The sequence below is a fragment of the Lipotes vexillifer genome, unplaced genomic scaffold (genome assembly GCF_000442215.2).
Source record: "Lipotes vexillifer unplaced genomic scaffold, Lipotes_vexillifer_v1.1 scaffold265, whole genome shotgun sequence".
In the NCBI taxonomy this organism is placed as follows: Eukaryota; Metazoa; Chordata; class Mammalia; order Artiodactyla; family Lipotidae; genus Lipotes; species Lipotes vexillifer.
Window position 1 is genome coordinate 1,169,933 of NW_006795112.1, and position 27,832 is coordinate 1,197,764.

Genomic DNA, 27,832 nt, shown 5'->3' on the forward strand with positions numbered 1-27,832 from the left:
GAGTCTTGGTTATTGTGTTACCAGTGCCATTCCTAGTTCCTGATGCAGAGCAGGCACTCAGAATTTTTTTTTTTTTTTTTTTTTTTTTTTTTTTTGGCAAATAACCGAGTGAATGAAACAGTAAATACACTTGAATGCCTTCATCTTCATCTTCCTGTATCTACCTATCAGAAGAAAAAAAAATAAACAAACAAAAGAAACCTGTCTCCAGATTTTAACACCACTCCATTCAGGAATCTGTCTTTTTGGAATAAACTTCCCTCCACTCTGCCCCCACCAAACACCGCATCTGCACTACATGACACAAAAAACTCGATACTATAGAACATCCTCCATAGCACTGAGTACCTTTTATGATACCTGTTATAGTCTATTTTTTATATTATTTGAATATTTCTTTCAGCCCTACAGTATTATGACCTCTTGATATCTTTTTCACAACCTAATATGCCTACTTCGTCACTACAAGTATAGAAGATAATAAATATTTGTGAAATTCATTTGAATTATAATTACTATTAAAGGATTTTCTACTCTATAACAATTCCCCCTGACTATAACCTCTGGCCAAATTAAATGATCAAATCTGAAGTTTTGCATTATTTTTCTTAAGTAATATTTTATTTTATCCTTTCTTATAGTGGTGACTCACTGTTTTTGAACAAGTCTTTGTTACTTGACCAGCTATTCAAAGCAAATACCTATGATTATTTCCCACTTCTCCACACTATGTTACTGTGTTTTGAGCTTATCTTCTTTCTCTCTCTTGCCAAAAATGCACATTTCCATATTGAAGTACATTATTATTGGTGCTTTAGCCTTAATTCTTTCCCTCTCTGCTAAGTTCTCAATCCAAGCCATCACCTTTTCTGAGAAATGGATGAAAATCGTGACTTTCTTGAAGTCTCACCACAGTCCATGTTGACTACCCCTTTGTAATAATGCATCGTTTAGCATTCTGTTAAGCTGCATTTTATATTTTTCTCCCCACTTCTGCTAAAAATATGTTTTAAATGCATTGAAGACCTCCACTGATGATTAAGATGCTGTCTTACAGTCAATAATTCAATAAATATTTATTGAACTTCTAATGTATGCCAAACGTTGTCGAGTTACTGGGGATCCAGTAATAAAGGAAATAGGAATAGTCCTTACTCTCCTGGGTTTTGCATTCTAAGCAAGGGAAGCAACTAACCAGTAAACATATCAATCTAATATGTCAGGTGGAGAAAAGTGCTCCAAGAAAAGTAAGGTGGGGCAGCATGGAGAGTTCTATTGGCAGTGGTTGCCAGGTTTTATTTAAAGGTGGATAAGAAAGGCTACAATAAGAAGGTGACATTTGATCAGGGAGCTAGGGCAATAGAGCTCCATGCAGAGGAAATAATAAGTGCAATGTCCCTGAGGCAGAACATGAATCAGCAACGTCGACGGAGTGGTGGCAGGCAAGTGATGAGCGGGAGAGAGTAGAGAGGAAGCAAATGAAATCAGTTAATTGGTGGAAGGTCAGGTTGTTTACTGCCTTGGAAGTGATGTTAGGGAATTGGATTTCATTCTGTGGGAGAGGGCAAGCCCTTGAACCTACTAAATATTTGTTTCATTATCAGTAATGAACATCTATGCTGTTTTAAAAAGGTTCTGGAAATGGATGGTGGTGATGGTTGCACACCAATGCACATGTACTTAATGCCACTAAACTGTACACATAAAAGTGGTTAAAATGGACACTTTTATGTTATATATATTTTGACACAGTTTTAAAAAATCTTTGCGTGAATACCATGGACCCAAATTTGTGCTAGGCACTGGTGACCGTAAGAACATATGAGCAATGCAGCACTCAGAATCTGCTTTGAGAAAATACATTCCATATATTATAAGTGTAAAAACACAATGCAAGGTAGCATAAATCATGTTCCAAATGAGAGGGCTAGGCTAGAATTTCACAAAGTGTGTTCTGGGAAACATTAGTCTGGAGAGATGCCCTTTGAAATAAAAGGATCTTACTCAGATAAGTTTGGGAAATAATGCATCCTCCAGTCCCGCCTGGAGATTCCCAGTGCACACTGGCATAACACAGGCTCTAAAAATAAGTACACATGAAAGGAACCTGTTTAACTTTGTTTAACCCAATGTGGCTAAACCATTTTGATTACAGGCTTTTCCCCCCAGATCGCCTATTAACATCCTGAAGAACTGGTATTCCAAAGAACCTATGTTACAGGAGACATAAAGCTGAGATAGGAAGGATAGAGTTCATGGAGAAAGAGCCATCTGAGCTGAGCCCTAAAAGAAAGGGGATACTTAGATTAGAGAAGAGGAAGGGCACTCAAGGCAGGAGAGATGTGAAGAAATTCACTTCAAAGTAAGTCTCCGGAAACTTGCTTTCTTCGAATATCATTGAGCCACAGGGTGAATCTTCCACATATACTAACAACATCATAATTTCGATAACCATTGACAAATTTGTTCTCAAACACTAAGACACCAATTCGCTAAGATTAATTATTTTATAGAAGTTTTCTTAATCCCTTGTCATTATTTTATAGACAGCAAAGTTAAGCCCAGAGAGACTATAAATTACTCAGTCATCCCTGCCTAATCGATGGCAGAGTGTTAGTTTTCTTTCTCTGGGGCCAGAGTCCTGTTCCATAGAGAAGGGAGTTATGGTCTTTGTATGTCTGCAATAGACACTTTGGAATTAAAGCAAAAAATCGATTCCTATGCAAGATGCAGATTTCATCATTCAGTGGATATGGAAACAGAATCAAATTAAAGAACAACGCAAGCTTGGATTTTAATGAAGCTCATCTTTGTTTCTTTTGCAGATCAAATTTTTGGCTCTCATCTGCACACAGTGTGTGAACGTGAAAATTCCACAGTTCCGTGGTTTGTAAAGCAGTGCATTGAAGCTGTCGAAAAAAGAGGTGGGTAACTGAATATACAGCAGTTTCCCCCAATACTGTACCCTCTACACAACCAGTGCTCAAGTTAACAGCACTGACAAGCTATGAAATTAAAACTTGACTTTTGTTAATCAGTTAAGAGGATCAAGTTTCTTATTAACTTCAGTTTGTTTTCACAGTAGGGACATCAATAATTCCCACTAATGTTCTTTTTTTAATATTTTTTTCTGTCTGACATGTTGTTGATTCAATTGCAAAACTTCTTGTTTTCTCGCCAGTGATAAAACATTCATAAAATATCAGCACTCACAGTGTTAGAACCCTCCTAACATTCATGCTGGTAGATTTTGTGCCAGAACATATTTTGGTAAGCCCCCAACATTACCCAAGTGAAGCAAACAGCGTTTCTACTTGCACGTGGTGATATTCCATCTTCCACGTGTATCTGTTCAGCACAGAATATGCCTAACTGGTTTTCCTGGAACAATTAACAGACACACCTCCAGTGTTAAGATGACCTTTGATTCCTATATTTCAACATTCTGTTTTTCATTTGAAATTATTTCATCTTACTGAGGGGAACAAAACAAAACCCATTTGACTCATCATTTCTATGCTAGTCTGTCTGTGGGGTGTTTTTCCTTCAGACTATGACTTTATTCATTCAAGGTCATTTTCCCTGAAGGATACATAGAGTAGGTGCAGAATCTCAAAAAATATATTGTATAGAAATGTGAAGCTTCATCACCATCTGTTACAAGTTTACAATATATTCCCAGGATCTTGGGGAATATATATCATGTAAAAGACAGAGGTGTTTCCAGAAAAAGAAGTGGTGAATCTATTCCCCTTTTCAGCTCCCAGTCTCTTAAAACAATAGAACCAAGGGAAGGAATCTTTACCAAGTTATCTGCTAGGGAAAAGCCATTTTAATTTTCTCGATGTTACCTGGCTTTATTATAGAAACATAATAAAAATGGTCTGCAATTTCCAGCTCCTGGAAATTCATACTTTGATTATACTGTAAGGACAGCCTTGGGATCCTATTATTCCCATGTCAGTAGGGAATGAGAGAATAACAAGAAGGGGGCGAGTGGGTAGAGAAAGTGGATAAAGTGAGCAGCTTTGGGGAAAAGCATATCAACGCATCAGAGAGAAGAGCTGAGGGTTCAAAGAGAGAGTAGAAAACAGTAAAAGCAGAATGAACACAAGGAGAGGTATCTGTGAGGAATGGAATCAATTGGAGTTTAGAGAGAAATGTCTTTTTATTGTATGTTGCAATCTCATTTAATTTTGTAAGTACATATTTTAGGAATAAATATTATTTAATAAGTACTTAAAGCCAAATGGATCACTGAAAATGTTATAATGCTATTATTGCTAATAGTTAAATTATCATCAGGAAATTTCAGGAAATCTTCATTCTCTTATAAATACTCAGCATTGATGGTGTGAGCACTGTTATATTAGAGCAAAAATCCAAATAGGACTTTGGGGGAAGCTGTACATAGTAAGATGTGTGCCCATAAAAAAAGGGTTCTGTAACTCTCTATTTATGTACATACCCCAGGCAAAATGAGAACTCTGCTAGATACAGCCTTGTGGCATGCAAACACCATTGTATTGCAGAACAGAAAATGCCCATAAATAGAAACTGTATGTTTTGTTCATGGTATTTTGTTGGTGATTTTTAATAAAATAAGACAGTGTATTTTCTGACAGGGGCAATCATATTTGGCATTATATTTCATTGTCCCAATGTGTACTCTTAAAATGAATTTGTAGATTCAGCACTGAACAGGCACCAATCACATATGATTATTAAAATAATTCCTAAGTGTTTTAATGAAACTCGAAGACTGCAATTCCATAAAGCAACTGATAATTCAAAGCATTTTGGCAATGTCAGCTTGAAGGAACTGTATGGAAATGTTCAACAAAAACTCAGAGACACAAGGTAAACCTCTCACATCACTGCACGATTTACAAGTGTGTGCTTTTGATTATATTTTTCTATGGTCATTTGTTGGATTAATATTCTTACATTGATATGCCAATTCTATTTACTCAAAGTGTTGTTTTTACTAAATTTTGGCATAAAGCACCTCAGGACAGAAATAATTTATGTGAGTCTAAGTCCAATGTTTATGCAGGCTTCTGATGACATTTTATGCTGGGGTTGTTGTTAGGAAGTAGCATATAAAGGTGCCAAGTCTCTCAGCACGGCTGGACTCTGCATATCTAGAGCCCTCCTTCTAATGGCCAGATCCTCTTCCAGCCAAGATACTTAACTGCAGAGTCATGGGAAATGCTTATGGACCAGTTATGGGAAAGGCACTTTTAATGAAAACTGTGTGTTTACTCTCACAGTCTGAGGAAAATAGTCTCAATCCTCACTACAGCAGCACATCAGCTGTTATAAAAAATATTTGTTTCCTTTCTCTCTTTTTTTTCTTGAGGTTATTTCCCCCACCTGAAAAAAATAATTTACAAACTGTAGCTGGATATTTTTAATGCTTCTTACATGCTTGATTTCAAATGAAACAACATCAGGAGGGCATTTCTCACCATTTATTCATTCATTCCTCCATTTGTTCATTCATTTATTCAGTTAGTTACTTGCACTTGGCAGAGCCAGTTTGCCCATGCTCCTCTAGTCTCCACAGGGAAATCCTACCCAGCCCTTGGCACAAGATACATTCTCTATTCATCACTGGTAAAGTGGTATTAGTTACATTTTAAATTTTGCATCTCTTGGACATACCTAGAAAGAAATCTCTTAGTGAGCCGAATGTAAACCAATTTAGCGAATCACTTGTTTAGTATGTTTCCTTATCTTGATTTGGATTTCCTTTATTCCTTTAAACCACCAGAGCATTCTCCTTCTTACCAACTATTATAACTAGATTAAAGTTATTTCTGTGGTTTCTGACATTGTCTGCTCGGCCTAGAAAACATACAGAAAACTTGGAGGGCAAACTGTAAAGGAGTGTGTTAGTCTTTAAAGCTTTTCCAAGTGGTTCATTCTCCCTTGCCTTGCCTTTACAGTTTTAGATTATATATATATATGTGAAATCATAAGTAGCCAATGAAAAATTCAACTTATGTTTCTTCTTCCAGAGCAGTTTCTGCAAAAATATTGAATTATTGTTCAGCTAATGCTCAGTACATATGGTAAACTGACTAAAAGCAGGAGGTCATCTGATACTTTTTTGAGGTCTGGGGGCACAAGCCTGGAGAGGATAACATTGTGACACACTGGTGGTATGTAGATCCAAAGAGGGAGAAGTCCAGTTTTCAGTGCTTTATAAAATACTTTCTGTAGTTTATGATGACCTCAAAGGTGTATAGAAATTGCTTACTTAAAAATAGGGTCACCTGTATCACTTAGAGACAAGGACCTAGGAGACATGAACTATACAAAGTACTAAACTGGTATAATTAGTTCTGAGACCTTAATCCATAGTTTTTTATATGAAAACTATGTAACTGACTACTCTTTGTGAAGACCAGTTACTGATATTTGGAAAGAACGGCACACAGTGTGTGTGGCATTGTAAGCACTCACTGAAGTAACAGACACTAGTGTTTATTGCATTTCGGCAGTAAGTAACTATTCAGTGCCTACTCTGTGTCAGTCTCCATACTACCAGCTGAGAATATAGAGCAGATATACATTAAACAAACTGTGATAAGTGCTGTGAAAGAAAATAATAGATATTGTGCTAGGAGAAAGAACAACCACTACAGTAATAATTAAAAAACAATAGAAGTTTGTCAGCTTAAAAATGGCATAATAGGGGATGGGGGAAATGGAGAGATCTTGGTCAAAGGGCATAAAGTTGCAGTTATGCAGGATGAATAAGTCTAGAGACCTACTATACAAGCATGATGACCAGAGTTAGCAATACTGTGATGAATACTGAAAATAGGCTAAGAGAGTCGATTTCAGGTGCTCTCGTCACAGACAAAAATTGGTAGTTATGTGAGGAGATGATATGTTAATTAGTTGGTCATTTTTCTGTGTCTATGTATATCAAATCATCATGTTGTACACCTTAAATATATATAATTTTGGGGCTTCCCTGGTGGCACAGTGGTTGAGAGTCCACCTGCCGATGCAGGGGACACGGGTTCGTGTCCTGATCCGGCCAGGTATACGGACACCTGGCCTCACAGGAGGAGCTTTGAGGCCACAACAGTGAGAGGCCTGCATACCGCAAAAAAAAAAAATTTCAAAACAACAAATATATATATATATATATATATATATATAATTTTTACTTAGAATATATTTTTAAATGACATTATAAACCCTGAATAATAAAACACCTACTCTTCTGGTTTTAGCCTCCTGATAAGACCAGAAGTTTAATTACAGCCTATTTCCCAGGTTATTTTCTTGACACATTGTGACAGCACAATACAAGGAGTCACTTGGTGTGAGATACCCAAAAGAACATGCCATAAATGATGAACCAGTCCTTTTTCTACACAATACCATACATTGCCAAAGACTTCCTTTATATAATAATAGAGTGAACTAAATGAATGAACGCGTTTCTACACTAAATGTATTTTTATGCATTGAATATATTTTTGTTTGTAATGGAATAGGGCTGGTTTTAAAACAATTTTTAAATTACATTTGGATTGGCATTCATCCTTTGGAATATGGTTTAACAACTCATTCTTCCTCCATGATTCGCAGTTCTGATTTTTATGCCCCTGAACTATTTAACAACATTAAAATGATACCTAGAGATCTGTTGCAAACAATGTGTACACACTTAACACCACTTAACTGTACACTTAAAATGGTTAAAATGGTAAACTTTATATTATGTGGTTTTCTTTACCACAGTTAAAAATCAGTGATACCAGGTCTTCCAAATTTGATGATTCCAGCTATAAGCTACTTTGCAGAATGCCTCAGCAGATGCTAACCGACAATTTTGCTCTTTCTTTTTTCTGGAACACAAAATACTATGACAAGAATGATACACAAAATTACATATTTGACTTGGTGCCTAAAAGCCACCCTGGGATCCATAACCTTGCTTAAAGATTTAAGAAAGACCTTTAGTCTACTTCTGAGAAGGTCCTTAGCCTCAAAAACTTTATCTCTCTACTTGACTTCTTAGCAGCTGTTATATTTTTTTGCTGTCGTTTGTTTGACAGGATCCAGTTATAGGTTCCGATGTCTGTTTAAAGAAACAAGGAGGCTGTTGGCTTTAAAATTCCTTCATTGCTTGTGTGATCAGCATTTTCCCAGGCTTTTCTACATAGTTTGCCAAGCAAAGGGACTGACCTTTTGTAGCAAACACTTTTTCATTTCAAAATGCTCACTTTGATTTTTGTCCCATTTTATGCTCATTCCAAACTGTTTACAACCCACTAAAAATGACTGTGAATTATATGTTTGTGTAATGGATTCCTTTTGTGGTCAAAGTGGAATGTTTACTTTGAACAATTAGTTATCTTTGGGTAGATTATAGCAACTTGGAAAAAGAATGGCTAAGATTATTATTATACCTTAACTGTTTCTTTTTGGTAATTCAGCTGCTGTTAACGTGAAGTTTGAAAGAAAGACACATTAAGAATCCCATGCCATTATAAATGAAATCTATTTCTCTAATTGTGTCAATATTTATTTAGACGTATGTATTAATATCATAAGAAGGTAAGGTTATACACCTACACAGGAGTATACTTACCGAGTCATAAAAATTCAGAACAAGGACTATATGTAAATACATGGATATTTACTATTATATATAGTGCATGCCTTGCTTAACATGTACTTGCAAATTAAGTAAGGCATGCCCATGTACGTACTTATTATAAAAAGAACAGGCAACATTCAGTGCACCAGTCTGCCTCTTGAGATACTACCAAGTGTTCACTTGCAAAAATAAAACTACATGGTCTATTCCCATTGCCTGATGATCTAGACCCCTGAAGGGCAGATCATAATGCCTTCCCTAGACAAGCTCTGCTCCCAGTTCTGCTAATTTTGTCCTGTTCATTCTTTCCCACTTTTGGATAATCTATTATAGTTGGATCCAGGCACGCACCAAAGGCTGATACTTCCATGAAGAATGTGCAATTTGTACTGTTTAGTTTGTGACGAGATTCTTGAAAACTTGTATGATTCTATCTTGTTCCAGAGGGACTTCTGCTTGCTAGTTTTAAAAGCAGTGAGTAAAAAAAAAAAAAAAAAAGTAACAAAAACAAAACAAACTGATAAAAATGACATGCTCAAAAAATAAAATCAAGAGTTCAAGATAAGCACTATTCCTTTTTCCCCAGAGAATATTTGTGGACTGAACAAAAATGTTTCTAAGAGCACTGACCTATGTCTTCCTTTTTTTTTAAGTGCTTGCTTTTTATGCCTAAAGTTAGGCATCCACATGCGTTTACAATAGCAATGATCCTCCAAGAAACTCCGTGAAAGTTTACAGCAAATTTTCCTTAGTTTTTACTTCTGAGTTAAAATCAAGTCCAGTTTAGCGTTTTTGGTGTTTTATGTTTTGTTTTAATGCAACCAATGACAGCCACCTTCCTGACAGCAGTAGTCTTGTGGGTCCAAGTTGGAATTGGCTCTTTGGGGTAGTCATGCTGGGGCCTCTGTGTCTGTAAGAAAGCCACATTCAGGGCTAGAGGGGAAGACAAAATCAAAAAAGAGTAAACAGGAAACAGCCAGCGAGAGTATAAAAGAGAAACTGGGAAAAGACAACCAAAAGAAATCAGAGATGACAAGGTGGAGAGAAAGAAAAAAGCTGTGTTTTGCAATTAAGAAAACAAATATGGATAAAAGGACTTGCTTGTGAGGTCTGTAATGAAGAGAAGACAGACTATTGCACCAGTTACCATCTCTGCCATAGTTGCCTAATGCCTACTTCCCTGTTCCAGAGAAATGTACTGCTGTTCCAGAAAATGCTTGTCAGTTAAATCTTGCCATGAATGTTCACAAATTCTGAATGTTCACAAATTCTGTGTATAGACGTGGCTACGAATTAGTTCACTGTACTTATTAGTGACATTTAATGGAGTTTATCTACATTGAGCAATACACAACAGTCCTGTTATCAAAAAAAGAGAGCTTAAGACTAACAGAAGTTAACAGAGAAATGAATGTGCAGTTCAATAACCAGAAAGGCTATCTAACGCATCCAGCAATGTGGCCCTGGTCAAATCAGTCAGCGGATATTCCCACACTTTTGAGTCCAGAATGCATACGAATAAATAATGTCTCTTCCTAGATAAAGCCTGAGTCTAATTTCCAACCTCTGCCCCCACTCCCATCCCCTTTCTAAAGTTTAGGTTCTTAACATATTTTTCCTTTGGAGTCAGTTGGAAGGAAACACAGCCAAAATTAATACCCTAGGAAATTAGCCTTTTGTTGTGGATGGAGGATTTAAATAATGCAACACCTCAACATGTCAAGATGCAGTACTCTGAATTATCCTTTAGTGGTGTCATTTATATGATGGGAGTTCTGGGTCTGGGAGTTCTGTCCATTATAAACCCCAATATTCAGAAGTTAATAGTTCAACCATAAAAATAATCTTGGCTGAAAGTTGGCAGGATGTTTAAGCCTGAAAGCAAGTGTTTACAAAATTTGAAGGAAAAAAATCACATGCTTTTGGAAAGCTTTCAGTTTTTTTAAAAATGGGAGTAATAGTGATAATAATACTACTAATAATAAGGCAGAGATTTTCAGATATTTGTTGCCTTGGGATTCAAAAATGGATTTGTAGTTTTTAAATATTTTTTTTATTCTTGTTGCATAATGTGAACCAATTGATTAAAAAGTAAATTATCAACACTTTCACGAGAGTGTCACTTTAGTTTTTGAATTAATCTGTTCTTTATTGGTTGAACAAAAATATATACGTTATATTTTTATAGGCATTTCCCTAGAGCTTAAAAATGTATGATAATTGAGAAGCCTTAAGTTAATTCAGGAAGCTATGAATAAGACCAAAATTTTATACTCTTTTGTGGGTTTCCTAATGAATAACATTCCCTTTCTAAATGCCTAGAAAAAATTGCCTTTTCCAAAGAATTTTCACACTTTCAGATGAAGTGTGTCCAACTTAAGCATTAATCATTAATCTGTGTATACCATAAAAGAGACGTACAGATTCCAGGAGAAATAGTTGCATTGGTCTGCATAATTGAATGTGGCATATTTTCCTCTACAGGATGTTTTAAAGTAATTTACTCATCTCCTTAATAGATGCGTGTCTTAGAGATTCTTCTGAACTCTATGAGAGGTTATCTTATAGTCTAATGGGCTGTTGAGTTAGAAATGTTTTTCCTGGGTTTAAATAATCTTTTCTTTGCTAGTTTTATTCCTTTTGCCAAATTTTATACTCTTCAAGCCACTTCTGTTTTCAGTTCAGAAACAAACAAACAAACAAACAAACCAAGGGCAGTATACTTTGAAAAGAAAAACTGACCGTGCAAAACCAAAATAAGTCTGAAATGATACTGCTGGAAGAGTTCTTGAGGTTTTAGTAGACCACAGACCCAAAATGTAAAGTCGTACTCTTTTTAAGGAAATAAGAATGCCCTGAGATGTAGGGTGAAAGCACCACTTATAGAAGGAAAGTATTTAAGACATCACCTTCAGTACACTGTGTGCTCCTTTCTATAGGGAGCATGGATTTATTTTTAACTCTTCACACAGTGCCTTGCACATGATGAATTCTCAATAAATGATGAAAGAATGGTTAAATTACATTCAACATTGTTTAAATCTTGGTTGGAAAGTTGCACTCCATTGCTACACCTGCAAATGGTTGAAACTAAAAAGATGAATGACCAGCAGTTGTTGGTTGAAGGCAGCTAAAAGATGTGCAGAGAATAATGTAGCTTGCAAATCTTTCTTTTAAACATTTAAACCATTTCTGATGATATTATATTATATTCTAAATGACATCATTCTTTCCCATTGATACTCAGCTATGCTAAACATTCGAAGTTATGTTTACTTTAAGATTTTATGCTCATCAATTTTTGGAAAGCACGTTTAAGTTCAGCAGCTAATAGAACATCCATTCTCATTTCATCAGAGGAAGTCATATCCCATTAGGCATTATTTCAACACCAATAGCCTGCTGTTTTTAATTTAGTAATTGAATGGCAAGTATGACTTGTAAGTGACATGTCTGAGAATGGTCAGGCATAGGCTCAGGTCCCATAACCACACAGAAAGTTGAGCACCACATCTTTTCCTTTAATTCAGACTTGGAATACCATGCTGGTGCTCCTCTGTGTTAGTTTACTTCCCTGTGAATATCTCACCTTCCTGATTTAGTGTTTCTTTTCTATGTAAATCTCAGGAAATTCTTAGTTTGAAGCTAGATTTTGAGTTTACAGATTCTGTCAAAGAATCTGAAATAAGAAAGATATGGTCAATGACACAGACCTATCAGTTTGAAACTAATGAACAGAGGATACCAATCCTCTACATTCTGACATGGTTTTGCTACTGGATATTGATTTCATTTTCTCCAAAATTTACTTCACAGCAGATAAAAGTTAAACTCTGCTGACACTATCAAAAGCTCTATAAAGACTTAGAATACACCAGTGTCATTAAAAGAGGACTGTTACCTTTCTTGTTTTAAACATAATGCTCTTCATGTTATGTTTTGCACTTTTGACAGTTTGGGCTAATAACTTAACTCTTGAGTATCCCTACAGAGCGGTGAGACACCCAACAGCAGTGTAATCACTGTGGAAAGTTTTCTTTACTTTTGTCTTAAAGGTGAGAAGTTGGCATGTATATGAAATTGCATAGCATAATATTGGAGCCTATGTGTCTGGCCTAGAGTTTGACAGCATAAAAACACGCATTTCCTCTGGATTTAATTCTTTTTTTTTTTTTTTTTTTGCGGTATGCGTGGAGCACAGGCTCCAGATGCGCAGGCTCGGTGGCCATGGCTCACGGGCCCAGCCGCTCCGCGGCATGTGGGATCTTCTCGGACCAGGGCTCGAACCCGTGCCCCCTGCATTGGCAGGCAGACTCTCAACCACTGTGCCACCAGGGAAGCCCCCTCAAGCTACCTTTTTATACTCAGACCTGAGGTCCAGGAACAACCCTTTTTGAGTTTTTCCCTTGCATTCAAAATTCAGCTTTTTTAAACTGAACTTATAACTTTCCTCAACAAACCTGCTATTCCTCCTTTAGTCTTTAATTCACTCAGTGGATTCATAACTATTTCCCCATTGCCCTAAAAAGAAATTCATTGGACATCTTAAATTCTTCTCTCTCATTATGTACAGCATCTTTCATCAGATCTAATGATCTGTACTTTTTATACTATCTCTTTTTTTTTTAAGCATTGACTGATTTAATCCTCACATCCACGGTGGCATTGGTACTTTTGTTTTTAATTAATTTATTTATTTTTGCTGTGTTGGATCTTCGTTTCTGTGCGAGGGCTTTCTCTAGTTGTGGCAAGCGGGGACCACTCTTCATCACAGTGCGCGGGCCTCTCACTATCGCGGCCTCTCTTGTTGCGGAGCACAGGCTCCAGACGCGCAGGCTCAGTAGTTGTGGCTCACGGGCCCAGTTGCTCCACGGCATGTGGGATCCTCCCAGATCAGGGCTTGAACCCGTGTCCCCTGCATTAGCAGGCAGATTCTCAACCACTGCGCCACCAGGGAAGCCCGTACTATCTCTTGAAGCTGATTCTTCCTCTCACCTCGCATGGCCTTAATTGTGCTCCCATAATTTCTTTTGAGATAAACCCTCTAATTGATATCACTGCCTTTGTTCTTATTTCTTCCCAGGCCATTCTTCTCCATGCTGCCAAAATTATCCCTCTTAAATATAAATAGGATTATATTATCCCTTCTGAGAGCCTTCCCATCAGGATAAACAAAATACCATACTAGTTATTACCATAAAAAGGAGAAGCATATGACCTCTGTCTACTCTCCAGCTTTATAACCTCATAAACGGCTTCCTATGCTCCAACTACATGAAGTTTTCCAAAGACTGATATTCCTTCCATGAACTGTTTTCTCTCCTTAAAGACCCTTTCCATACCCATTTACCTGCCAAATTCTGATTGATCCTCTTGGGCATAGCACCAGAGTCACCCTCAACAATGAATGTTCTCTGACTCATACCCTCAACCACCTCTCTGTGGTCTTCTGAACATTAGTAGCCACCCCTCTCCACAGTGTTCCAGTAAGAGCTTTGCTTCCCCAACATAGCCTTTATTGCATATGACCAAAACGGCTGGTTTCATAGCCTTTTCCCCACCTGGAATGTGAGTCCTGGAGTCTAGAGACAGTCTGGTTCATCCCTACCTCCTCACTGCTCAGCACACTAGAGCTGGCATATGTAGGGGTTCCAGTCAAGATGGACGATTAAATGGATGAATAGATGGATATTATCCAAGATTTCTTTTCATTCATCCAACCATGCATCCATCCTTAGAGAATCAAATTCTATGCTGAGTGGCTGCTTCCCACCAGCTATCTATTTTACATTCGGTAGTATATATATGTCCATGCCACTCTCTCACTTCATCCCAGGGATATCAGCTCGGTGCTTTGTGACCACCTAGAGGGGGTGGGATAGGGAGGGTGGGAGGGAGGGAGACGCAAGAGGGAGGGGTTATGGGGATATATGTATACATATAGCTGATTCACTTTGTTATACAGAAGAAACTAACACACCATTGTAAAGCAATTATACTCCAATAAAGATGTTAAAAAAAAATTCTATGCTGAAGATTCATTGAACTGCTAGAAGAGATAGTGATTAAATGTCTCTTAAAACACAATGTAAAGTTACATTATCTGGAAGCTGATTCACTGTTATACAGAAGAAACTAACACACCATTGTAAAGCAATTATACTCCAATAAAGATGTTAAAAAAAAATTCTATGCTGAAGATTCATTGAACTGCTAGAAGAGATAGTGATTAAATGTCTCTTAAAACACAATGTAAAGTTACATTATCTGGAAAGGTAAAGGAGCTGCCTTAAAAGAGTTGTTTTCTTTGGCGTTTGCATCATGGTATGATATGTGTATATATATCCACCTTAGTCTATATCCATGTTTATATCTATATGACATACCATATTAGCAATAGTCTCTAATAGGATAAGACAGAACAAAAATAGAGCAATGACCCTGGTGTTCAGGACAGGTTTCAGACAAAACTGACTTGCTTATCCTTAAGAGGCAGAAACCAGTCTCTCAACAAACAGTGTTAAATTGCTTCATAAACCTGAGAGATTCAACTAACTAAAGAGAAATTTAATGCTTTTGAGACCTACCAGTGTCATAAGAGTAGAACTATCATGTTCCTCGTTCAAAAAATTATGTTTTTTATATATAAACCTCCAAGCATTGTGCCTACTTCCCCGTAAGTTTGTGTATAATTTTTCCCATTATCACCCGCTAGGTGTCTTTCACCATCACCACTTTCCAGGCATCTACCATCCACTGAATAGCCATGTTTCTGATTATCTTTTCCCAAATGTATTAGCTTGCATTATTTAAGGCTGAATCTCATTTTATTATTTCCTGCTCGTATTTCTAAACTCCTGAAGTCCATTTGTATCATTCTTTTGTCTTCACAGATGTCCACAGTTCCTCCCAATTTAGTATCATCAGCAAATTTAATTAATGCTCTGTTTACCTTTCCTTCTAATGAAACCAGTCCCTTGTTTCATTTCATCATACAAAGTAAAAATGTATTGGCAATAAAACAGTCTGAAGAAATGTTCCCTCACTGTAGGAGGGGAAGTTAAAGATACAGCAAAGAACCATGTGGTTAGGAGTGGACAGGGCAGCAGGGCGGTGAGCTAGTTTGCTGTTGCCCTAAAGCAAAACCTTCACAGCAACTACACTTTGGCAGATTGCCTGGGTTGGTGCTGGGTGGGCGGGGTGTGTGTGTGTGTGCATGCGCACATGCGTGTGTTCTGGAATGTAGCTCTATTACCCCAACTGAGGACTTTTTATGAAAGATATTTATTGATATCTGAAAAGCACGTTTAAAAGTATAAATACAAATATAAATGTAAGCTAGTAACATTTACTCCATAGTGTAGCCACAAACCTAGATGTGAATATATGCATCTGGGTATATACAGGCTCACAATTATTTTCAGCGGGCTTTTTCTAACATTCACCACTGTCGGAGTTTTTATCTTAGTCCTTAACTTGACAAAAGCTTTAAACCCAAATTACCCATTGGGTTTAAATCAAATCCCTTATAACTAGTAGACTTATAAAATAAGGTCAGAGAATTTTTTCAGTTGTATCCAACAGGCAAATGTCAGTAAAAATATTTTAACCTCTAGAATTAATAGGCTGAAAAATTGAACTTGATTGGAGAAAGAAGCCTTACTTGTTAACTTTAAGGTAGGCAAGTTTACATGCAAAGGATTACACCATTAGTCTTTGAAGTTGTGGTCATACAGATATGGTATGACTTATGTAAGGAAAGCAAAGGTGACATTTATTAAGCACCCACTATGTGCGACACATAATGCTAGTGCTTTCCAACATGAGTCAATACTATACATTTAAAGCTTATATTAATTACTACCTGATACTCCAAATTGTATTCCTAATTCTAGTAAGTCTCTTAAACACTTGCCATGTTGTATATGAAAAGTCAGTCTTCAGAATGTGGGTGAATTAGTTTAAATCCATTGACTCCACAGGAAAAAAATCTTTCAAATTTATGTTTTGATTAGGACAGACAGATGGTAGACCAGCATCTCTATTGTTATATACAGAAGATAATGCACATTTGCAATGTTGAAATTAAGGCTGATACATACTTTACATATAGCGCAAGGTCACCAAAGATGTCATCACCGAGACATGGTGTTAACAAAATAGTGACTGGGAATATGGTTAAGCAGTTACAGCCTTGTATTGTTTTTGCAGTGAGAAAAATCTGATGCATGATGCATTCTTATGAGAGAATTTTCTCAGATGCCAAGACTTTACAGGCATAACTTCCATAAGCTTTAATGGGAGTTTCCTGCCAGCACCTGTTATGGTGCAAAGTTCTTACTTTTCACACACAATCCAAGACTGGCTTGGAATACTGACTTGGAAAAACTAATATAGTGAAACCTTCTTGTAATGTTTCCTCACATATAATGTTCATCATTTAATCCTTGGTCTGATATATGTATAAGCATGTTTTCCATACAAATTCTTTTCCCACAAGAAAGACTTCTTTTCACAAGCTGTTTATGAATATGAGCAGATAAAACAATTATTCTTAGCAGGTAAACTAAGGGGAAAGTTATTATGCTAGAAATTGAATTAATGGTAGAAAGCAACTCTTCTTAACTGAAAATAGTTCTAGAACTAGATTGTAGATTCCTAAGGAACCAACAGAAACAGAGTATCACGTGCAAAAAGCAATACCAGTGGCTCTAAAAGAAGATCACATATTAAAATAATATAGTTTGGTCATATTTTCTCATATATTTAAAGACTAAAGTGTAAGGACTTTTAATATTTAAAGGGATATTGCATATTTAATCCCATGGATAAATTAGCGGGATAGAGTTTTGTGTAGAGGAGAAAGAGTTTAAAGAATTCTTAAATTTCCATATTTTGAAATTAACTGCCACAAATTCCCATTACCAAAACTAAAACAAAAATAAACAAAAAGGTTATAGCACATCTGTTTAACTAAAATTGTTGGAGATTGCACAGAAATACTATTCTATGAACAACCTCTCTTTTGAAGGTATTTGAAATCTCTTCTTATTTACTATTTCTAACACACCTAGCATATAAGAGGGAAAACAGACCTTCATACTCAAAGTCCTGAATCATTTATTATCATTTTCTTGTTTGACAGCATGCTGGGCGGGGGAAATGCTTTTCACTTGTCAAACATTGTCAAATATTAAATTTTTAGCTCATATTTATAGCAAGATTTTATAATTAATACTGGTAGGTAACAGAGTTAAAGTTGAAAGGAGTCTGAAACCCTGAAACCTTAAGAAGACAATTACAAACCTGTTAGTGAAATTTCTTATGGGGCAAAACATGAGTTCTGAACAAGGATAACTCCAGGATGATGATGATGTATTTTGGGTACTCATTTACCCCCTTCCTTCTTTTTCTTTGCTGGATGGCTGCATTACTCCATACTGTTCCCTTCAGCACTGAGTCTGACCTCTAGTACCCTTCTCCTGGCCAACCTGCCTCAAAAATATCATTTATACTTCAGCCTGAAGTTCAGACACCCTTATGACTGAATATTACCTTGAGTACAGTTGTTCTAAAAGGCATCAATAAACTGGCATCAAATGGCTTTGTCTCTTATTAGAGTATATTCAAGCACCAGAGAAGGGGTTTTGTTTTGTTTGAATAGGCAAAGAAGGGAAAAGGGAATCGTATTGACACCTCTAAGAGCAGGCTATGTTCCCAAGCTTAGTACCTTCCTCCTCTCTAGGGCTTTTGCTTGTGGTACACTTTGCTCTAAACTTTGGCAAAATAAGGTCATTATTTTGTTTTTATATTCTAACTAATGGGTTGGTAGAAATGCATTTGTTTCTGTTTATAGTAGTCTTTGTTAAGGTTTGTTTGAAAACTTGAGAGTCGGTTGGGAATCTAGGACCTCGTGAGTCCGCCATTGTTCAGTGCCATGTGATCTCCAGTTGAGGCTGAAGAGTTTTAGGCTAAGTTACTGAGACACTTAAGGACACGAGAGAGGAGAGGCGTCTGACGGAGCTAGTCATCTATATACAGACAGCTCCATATGCAGTGCAGGTGCAGAAGAATGATGCAGTGAGAGAAGAATGATGCCAGACTGTGTTTTCTGCAGGCCCTACGCAGAGGAGACAGGCTTGTGTACGTCATTATTCCAAGGAGATACAGAGGTCTCATAATTTCAAGGAAGAACAATGTGTCTCTTAACAACATTTCAATCTGTAGAGCAAAGCCCTATATGGATTTATATAAGCTCAGTTTTTCTTTTTTCTTTTTTCTTTTTTTTTTTCTTTTTTTTGCTGTACGCGGGCCTCTCACTGTTGTGGCCTCTCCCGTTGCGGAGCACAGGCTCTGGACGCGCAGGCTCAGCGGCCATGGCTCACGCGTCCAGCCGCTCCGCAGCATGCGGGATCCTCCCGGGCCGGGGCACGAACCCGTGTCCCCTGCATCGTCAGGCGGACTCTCAACCACTGCACTACCGGGGAAGCCCCTAAGCTCAGTTTTTGAACTTCAGTTTAGAGCATTACACTCACCTAAAAGAAAAAGCATGGTATAAGTTGTCCCAGAAGAAAGATCATTTATTACACTTCCCATATACTGGAAAATTATCATGATAATAAAAATAAATCATATTTAAGAATAAATTGTACTTAGTCAAACTGAAAAACGTGCCTCTCCTCCCCCAAATCTTTAAATGCAGTAAGAACACCCCATTTTCCTATGTCCGGTGTATCTGAGAATATAAGGGTGAGCATTTGGATAATAGCAACTACTCATTTGCATTAGCTTGAACCCAACATGGTACATCCACTTCCTTTTATTTTCTTCTCCCATTATTTATTATACTTGACACTTATCCTTCATCTCTTCCTGTTCCACATCCTCCACAAGTGAACTCTTGCTGTATTTGCCTTCCTTTTAGCTAAAGTCTGCTCTCAAGACAAGATCTAATAGATTGATCCACACTAAAGTGTACATGATTAGTGAAGTTTTATGTGAAATCCCTCCATGGGATTTAAAGACAAAGGAATAAAACTCTAATTACAGAATTTTGAACATAAGTAATACTATGTAAAAGAAATATTTTAAGATGAAATTATCTTCCCAAAACTTCTAAAAAAATATTGTAAATATAGCCTCTATAATTAATGTTAGGGCTAACCTTGGGGACCAATGAAATAAAATCTAGGTCATCAAATTGATAGTCTTTTATTTCTGTCTTCTGTAGCCCTGAAAGTCAGCTATAGTAACTGATGATGGATTTTCTAATATTATTTTCAAAATTCAAGATTGGCCAGACCTTGGTGGAATTAGGAAAATTAAGATACTCTTTACTTAAATTTAAGACAATGGAAAACATGAAATGCATTTGTAACTTGGTTTCTTACCACTTCGAAAAATCTCACATGTGGAAGAGACACTCAGTAAATAGTGTGTTAATGAACATCAACATATGTAACACATCTTTGCTTAATATACCTTCTTTCCATGACAACAGGTCAGAAAGAAGTGATAGATGCTAAATATCTAATGATAGATGTTAAATATGTGTGTGTATGTATACACACACAAATATTTCAGTAAGACTTTTGATGTAGACCCAAGTGACAAAATTATTCAGAAGCAAGAAATCTGGTTTGTATTACACTAGTGCTAATGAGTTTAAAAAGAGAACAATTGGTACTGGAATGCCTTTTTTTAAGGCAACAAGTAATGTTTTGAGCAGCTAGAGTCTGTGCAGTGGTTTGCTAGATAGTTAACCATCCTCAAGTAGTCAAAAATGAAGCTGAGCAGATAGGTCTCTCTTATACCACTAAAAGAAGTCTTCCCCTAATCTTTCTGCTTGTAATATGATAATAGAAATATAAAAAGCCAACCTCAGTGATAGCTCTGAGCATTTATCTATATATTCCATTTTGTAGAAGTCTTAAAATCAATGGTTTAAATTGTCTGGGTAGACTTAGAGCTTCTAATTAGGGGAAATGATTGTCTTTTTATCTCTCTTCCAGTGACTTATATTTATATCTCCAAACCTGGGTGTGATTTGTCCAGTAATTTGTGAAATACTTAAATTTTGAGATTTTTACTGTGTCACCTAAAGATTTGGAATCTGATATCATGGGTCTTAAAGCATCTTTCAGCTAAATTAGAGGTATAAAATAGAACATTCAAGGACATGGTAGATTTAGGATAATCTCCCAATCTTTTTCAAATGAGCCCTTCGGAACACACACCCATATCGTAAGAAAGAAATGTAATCTATGACATAATACTTTGGTAATAAAATAAATATCATAATTATCATTTGTTCACAAAAGTTTCATATATATTATATGCCTACATATTTTACATGAAACATCTGTATACACACATATGAAACTTAACAGTTTTAGGATATAATGTGAAATTGAATATATGCCATGATGGTGTTTCCTTCTAAAGTTGACTACAGAGCTTATATACCAACCTGAGTGTATTGCTTGGATGTGTCGTATATGTAAAAGTATTAGAGATTACAGGTGCCATTGTCACTGATGCATGACTAATGCATGTCACTAATGCATAGTTGCTTCAGAAGATGGTGGTGCTATGGCTCCATTACATCTGGACTGTGTACTCTTTGTTCTTTGCTGTATTCCAAGTGCCTGGCACACTTTTGCTACATAGTAAGTGCTTAATCAATATTCGTTAAATTGCATAGACAGTTGGAGTTTACCAGCTCAAGGTCTTTCCATCTAGAACGTATTGAAATTTTTCTGTCCTTCCATTTAACCACAATCTAGCACAGGTCCATCTGCAAAATAGGGAGGATTATGCACTAGCCCCATGTTTCTGTTTAGCAGAAGTATTAACAATACCTACTCAGTAGTTTATCCTGTATTCTCAAAAAGAAAACAATAATCTTATGTTTCTTGAGAAAAGGAAGTTCAGTCTTTTTAGTCTCATCCATTGTCATGGTTAAAAGCATATTCTTTGACTAGGAAAGAGTCTAATGACACAGAATTTCTCAGAAGTTTGGGAGAGCATTAAGAAGTTGAGAAGAACCATCTTGTCTGTGATCTAAACAGGACTTGTGGGTATTGATAGGATTAAACAGGTTTGTAGACTGTTTTGCCTTTGTGCATGGAATTCAGCTTCCCTGACCCACTCTAGAAGCAGCAGCCAGAATGGGCTCTCTCTCTCACCTGAATGCTTAGCAGAGCCAAGCCATCAAAACCCTCCAGGAAGTGGCTAGCCAAAGGGTCTGAATTAGAGGCACCTCCCCAACGAAGATCAAAAGTTATGCTCCACCAACACAGAGACACTGAGAAATGGTTGAATGTGTTCTAAATTAAACTGCCCTGGTGGTGAGCAGAGATCTGCCAAAATCTTTCAATTAATCACTTTTACCTCAGGGCAGAGTTAGGCCTAAGAGTATTTCAATAGGTTTTTATTGGAACAGAGTTATTTCAGATATTAAACTATGTTGCACAAAGTAAAAATAATGTTATTTTTAAGTTGCTACTCTTGTTAAATAAAAGTTGGCAAGCATTCTTGGGGTCTGTATTGTGTCTGTGTATTTGTATGTGTGTGGCTTTTTCCTGTGCCATAAGCCTCATTGATTTATACAAGTGAACAACAATGAATTAGGTGGTAAATATATTCATATAATCATTTTCATTAATAATATGTTGCACATAATAGAAGAAAAGTTTTAAGTATATAATTCTTTGCAACACAATTGAGATATTTTTTTCCTACGTCTTCAGCAATAAGTTAATTAGAATCACCTGCATTTCCTTGGATGGACACCAAATGGATTGCAAACAAAAACAGATTAAAATAGCTGCTGGAGCTCATGGCATACAGATGACAAGATTCACAAAAAGGACAACAAGGCACTGAAAATGTTCACTTTTCAAACAATTTTAGAGGAAATTTAGCTCTTGCAACCTCTCTGTAAAAGCTGCTTATAAGTGTTTTGCTGAAAGGCTAGAATGGCTTTGTTTCTGATCCCTTGATGAGTGAGAGAAATGTTTAAGAAAGATCACTTTACAGAGAGATTCAGGCTGAAATGTGATGACTGTGATTCAAGCCAAGCCAAAAATTACAGTTCAGAATGAAAGGGGAGGGGACGTGGTTTGGGAATCCATTTTCCCACATTCCTGAATCTCAATCATCCCAGCCAATGTTTTAAAAAAAAGTCCAATGGAAAACAATGAGGTCACTTTGTTTAGATGTTTAAAAAAATAGAGGTGGAGGGATTGAAAAGAATGAGAGTAAATTTATAAATTTTAGATCAATATCGATTTCAAGTATGATGGGATCAAAGTCTAGACTTCATATAACTATAATGACTTCATCACACAAGGGGCAATTTTTAAGTGTTTTCTTCTTGTTTGTGTTGGTAAGCTTTTATTGCATATCTTTAACTTATGAGAGAGTTTGTTGCTAGAACTTTAAAAAGAAAAAAGTATACATGGGCATAGTCTACAGATTACTCTTCCCTAGGCCTCAAGCTTTCCTTAGGAATGGCATCATCGGGCAACTAGTTTTCTATCCATAAACGTGCTGTGGCCATCCACTCCTGTCTGGACCTCAGGTTATGCTGGCATGTTTACTTGCAAACTACCAGATGATAATGGCTGACCAAATTAGACTGTTTATTCATATGACTCCTATTTATTTTAGAGAAACACTGAGCAAGTCACAATACCAAAAGAATGACTTATTTACATCAGCATGATCACAGCATAACATAACAATAGAACTCAAACCTACAAGAAACTCAGAGAACGATAGGAGATGAACTAAATACAACCTCCAACTTCAATATCTTCCAGACACATGAGATTTTCCTTCAAGACAAGTGCTCTCACTTAATGATACTTAGAATCATTCCCCAATATTTGTCTTCAAGACTAACATTTAAAAGAAAGAAACATGTAAGAGAATTTATTAAAGACTATTTCTAGGTACTTTGTTTTCCACTTTCCAGAAATCATTTCAGGTGATTATCTTTAGTCTTATCAAATCAAAGAGATTAGGATTCCTAGTCAAATTTCACAAGCATACTCAGGCTCTCTCTGAGGTTCTTCTTACTTTGAGTTTATTTCCAATATTATTCAAGTCTTAAGATTGATATAATTCTGTAAATTATGTTTATTTTTACCGTCCTTCAGGCTCATACTCATAGGCCTCAAATTCTCAGCTAAGTTTAAACAATTACTTTCTAGCAATGTAACTCTTTACAAGAATATTTAATAATAGTGAAAAGTAAGATAGCCAGCTCTTCCCCCCATACACAATCCCCTAAGAGCTAGTGTTGTAGATCTTTTCAAGGCATAAGTGGTACAATACAGCCCAGTAGAAACAGGATCAGTAACACCATTAACACTCAGGATATTTTGTCCTTTTCCTCTTCCAATTTTCAGTTTGTCTTCCCAGGCTGCTTAAGATGTTAGGACTGCACAGAATAGTGAATATGACTTGATAAATAGGTAGGTAGGTAGGTAGGTAGATAGATAGATAAAGAATTTTTTGCTAGGACCCTTAACAATTTTATTTCCTAGTGTAATAGCTTAAACAGATGGGGAGGTTGGGTGGGAAATATTTGATAAAGATCCTAACCACCCAAGTGTTCAATGAAGAGGAAATCAACATCCTTCCTTCTGAGCCAAGATTCTTCATTTTTGGTATCATTTTGCCCTTAGTCTCATACATTGTTTCATTTACTTTGCAATTTCAATTTTAGGATATTTTTAAGTCTGGAGTTTTCTCCTATCTACAGAGTAGGCTACATAAACAATATAAAATAATGGTTCATTTATTAGCATCACAGTTTCTAAGCAGTTTTCTCCGGGGTGGTGGGGGTGGGGGGTGGGGTGGGGGGAAATACCCTTCTCTTGGTGACCTATTTAAAGTCTAACATTTTTAATTTATCAACAAATACTTGGTTCTTCCATGTGTTAAGAAAACAAAATTCTTCTTTTCCATATGAATATACTATAAAATATCTGGTAGATGAAAAACTTCATTCAGAAATGAATAATCTAAAATGCTAACAAAATCAAACAAACAAACAAAATGTAAAGGAAAATTGAAGAAAAGTATTTTGATACGATATTAAAAAGAAAAACTTACTGCAACAATTGTCTCCATGAAACAATTTATTGCAGAGAATAAGGAAGTAGGAAAAGGAAGGTAGGAAAAACATCAAAATAAGATAAAAATTAAAAAGAAAGGGCTCATGAAACAAATGGAAGAGAAAAATAAAACAATCTCAGTAATAAAAGGAACACTGGAAAAAGCATTAATGACAATAGGAACTTCTGAAGACAAAGAAAAGTACAGGAGCGGGGCAAAAAAATGAGGGGTATACTGATCCTGGACCCTGTATGAACAAATTCTGCCAACATTAGATTTGGATTCACATAATAAGTGTTTTAAATATTCATAAGTTATCTCACGTGGATCATTTATATCCTATAGGTTATTACTGAAAAGAAAGTTATTATATAGCAGTATCTTTACAATCCAGTGAAACTTTTGTTTTCAGCATTAAAAAGTCTCTCTTTATGAAAAACAACTCAGCCCGCCCCCCATTAAGTTGGCAGACTGAAAAAACATGTCTGATTCTCCTTCCTCAAAAATATCCCAATTAAATAATAGAAAAGATATGTTGGAAAAGAAAAAAGTGGTGCTGGAAACAGAAAAGGTACCATCAGCAGACCAGAAATAGAAATTCCAGGAAGACAGAAAGCAGATGGGATCAAACAAGTGAAGATATTAGAGCAAAAGAAACACCATTCTCAGACACCATAATTAGGCACAGTTCTTCCCAGGGATGTCCTAGAGATTATCCAAGCTTAGAGTTAACAAATAAAAAGAGCAAAAATTGGCAAGAGGGCAGTAAGTAAAGTAATGCACCAAATACTGGATCTAACGCGTCGGAGAGCTGGGTCCCTCTCCATTTACCTTGCAGCAAGGAAGTCCTCCCACAAGAATAGGTTCTACAAGGACAAATAAGAGGATGCTGGCATCTAAGAAGGAAAGCAGTGGAGAATGAAGTATCTCAGGTCTTCTACAGCAGGCATAGAATTAGAGAACTTTGCCAAGAAGCAAAATAGTTAAAGTATTCCATATCCCAAAATCAGTCCTTACTGAAGACCTCTAGCCTACTATCTACTCACCACCCATTCATACTGCAGGAACCCGTCACTGAGCCTAACAATTTAAGACTGAAGCCTGTTGAGGGTAAAAAGATGTGTACAAATACAGAAATACCCATGACCATCATTTATTCTAGTTAATTTTGTCTTTCATCATAGGAGTATTCTGATATTTGAACATCCATCTTAAAGAAATTCTAGATGGAGAGAAAAGAGACAGTAGAGGGAAGGGTATATAAAGCAAATAATATAAGAAAATGTTTAGATACATCTGAGTGAAATTTTACTTACACAAGTTTAAAGAGAAAATCTTTTTTTAAAAAATCATGAACGAAAAAGTAATTTACCTATAAAACATTAAGAATCAACTTGATATCTTTAGTTGCTAGAAGATAGTGGAACATTACTTTTCAAAGTTAGAAAAGTAAGAAATAATAAAACTCAAATACTTAAATCAACAATTAAATATGAAGCAAAAGAAAACAGTCTTTTTAAAAAAATTTTTATTGAAGTATAGTTGATTTACAATGTTGTGTTAATTTCTTCTGTACAGCAAAGTGACTCAGTTATACATATATACATTTTCCATTATGGTTTGTCACAGAATACTGAATATAAATCCCTGTGCTATACAGTATGACATTGTTTTTTATCTAAAACAGTCATTGAGATGGAAGAAGTAAGAAAATTTACCAACCACATACTTTTGTGAAAAAAAAAAACACTGAAAAAATAAATCCAAGAAAGAATAACAGTGGAATGAATACAAGAGAGGAGCAGTAGTTGACTCTGACCTAGAGCTGCACCATCCAAGGTGGTGGTCATAAGCCACATGTGGTTGAGTTATTTAAAATAAGATAAAATAAAAATTCAGTTGTTCAGTTGCGTTAACCACATTTCAAGTGTTCAGCAGCCAGCCTCATGTGGCCGGTGACAGCTGGTCTGGACAGTTAATATATAGAACAATTCCACCATTACAGAAAGTTCTATTGGGCAGCACTTAATTTGAGGAAATGAAGGAACATATAATAGAAGAAGACACATGAGACCTTGACTTTGGGGAGATCTTCGTGAAACAAAATTTTAATGTGGAACCCAATCACATTCGTTTTTTTAATAGTGACTAATATTAACCCATAGATAAGTCAAAAATATTTATAAAGAATAAAATGTTCTAAACTTTGAGAAAATAAGAAATAATAACATAAAGAATAAAGTTGGAAGTTATGAGGGAGAAGAAAAGGGGAAGGAAGAGTAAATGCACTAAGTTCCTTCTTTTTTTTGTACACAGAGGTAGTTTGATATATTAAGATATAGAAATAGACAAATGTACCTAATAATAACAAAGAGTACATAGATAAGTGGTAGGAACTATGGACTCTTTATTTTTTATGATAGGGAGTGAATAAATACCAAAGTTAATAAATTAATAAACAGAAATGTGATACATTAACATAAAATGAGTAACAATAAAAGAACTAAAACAGAACTGTTAACAATGACTGTATTTGGACAGCAGGATGAGGTAGATACTTAGTTTTCATTGTATAATCTTGTGTGGTTTAAATTTTCATTTTTAACAAGGAAGTATATTGCCTCTATAGTAAAAAAAAAAAAAATCCATTTAAAATGGCTATTATAAAGTCATAAGGTTTTCCTATAGAATAAAATCCTTGTTTGACAATCAGAATTGTGTCAACTATTTTCTAAGGTAGTTGTTCTTGAAGAATGAGTATCTCACAAGAAATTAGTAATAATTAAATAGAGCCAGCAAAAGATACAGGATAAATACAAGCCATTGAGATAGAGTAGAAATTAAATTTAGAAAGAGTTTCCATTTATATCCTGTACTCTCAGTCACTGAACTTCAAGTGTGTGATCAGATAAGTTAGCAATATAAAGTTGGAAACACTTCACTTTAAAGGAGGAGGAAATGTGTGCCATTTGAAATGATCCAAAACCTCTCACATTGAGCTCTGAAACCAAGCAGGACCTTTAGAAGGATAGAGAAAGAAACGTGCAGCACTCTGGGGGGCAGTCTGGGCATTCC

At 36.0% G+C, this 27,832-nt stretch overlaps 1 protein-coding gene across 1 annotated transcript in view; it reads left to right on the top strand.

Annotated features, from left to right (window-relative positions):
- Window positions 1-27,832, top strand: part of ARHGAP15 (Rho GTPase activating protein 15) — a 596,184-nt gene that overhangs the window by 366,125 nt on the left and 202,227 nt on the right. Inside the window, exon 9 of the mRNA XM_007467470.1 lies at window positions 2,826-2,924. Coding sequence (XP_007467532.1) covers window positions 2,826-2,924 — 99 coding nt within the window. The remainder of the gene's footprint in view (window positions 1-2,825; window positions 2,925-27,832) is intronic.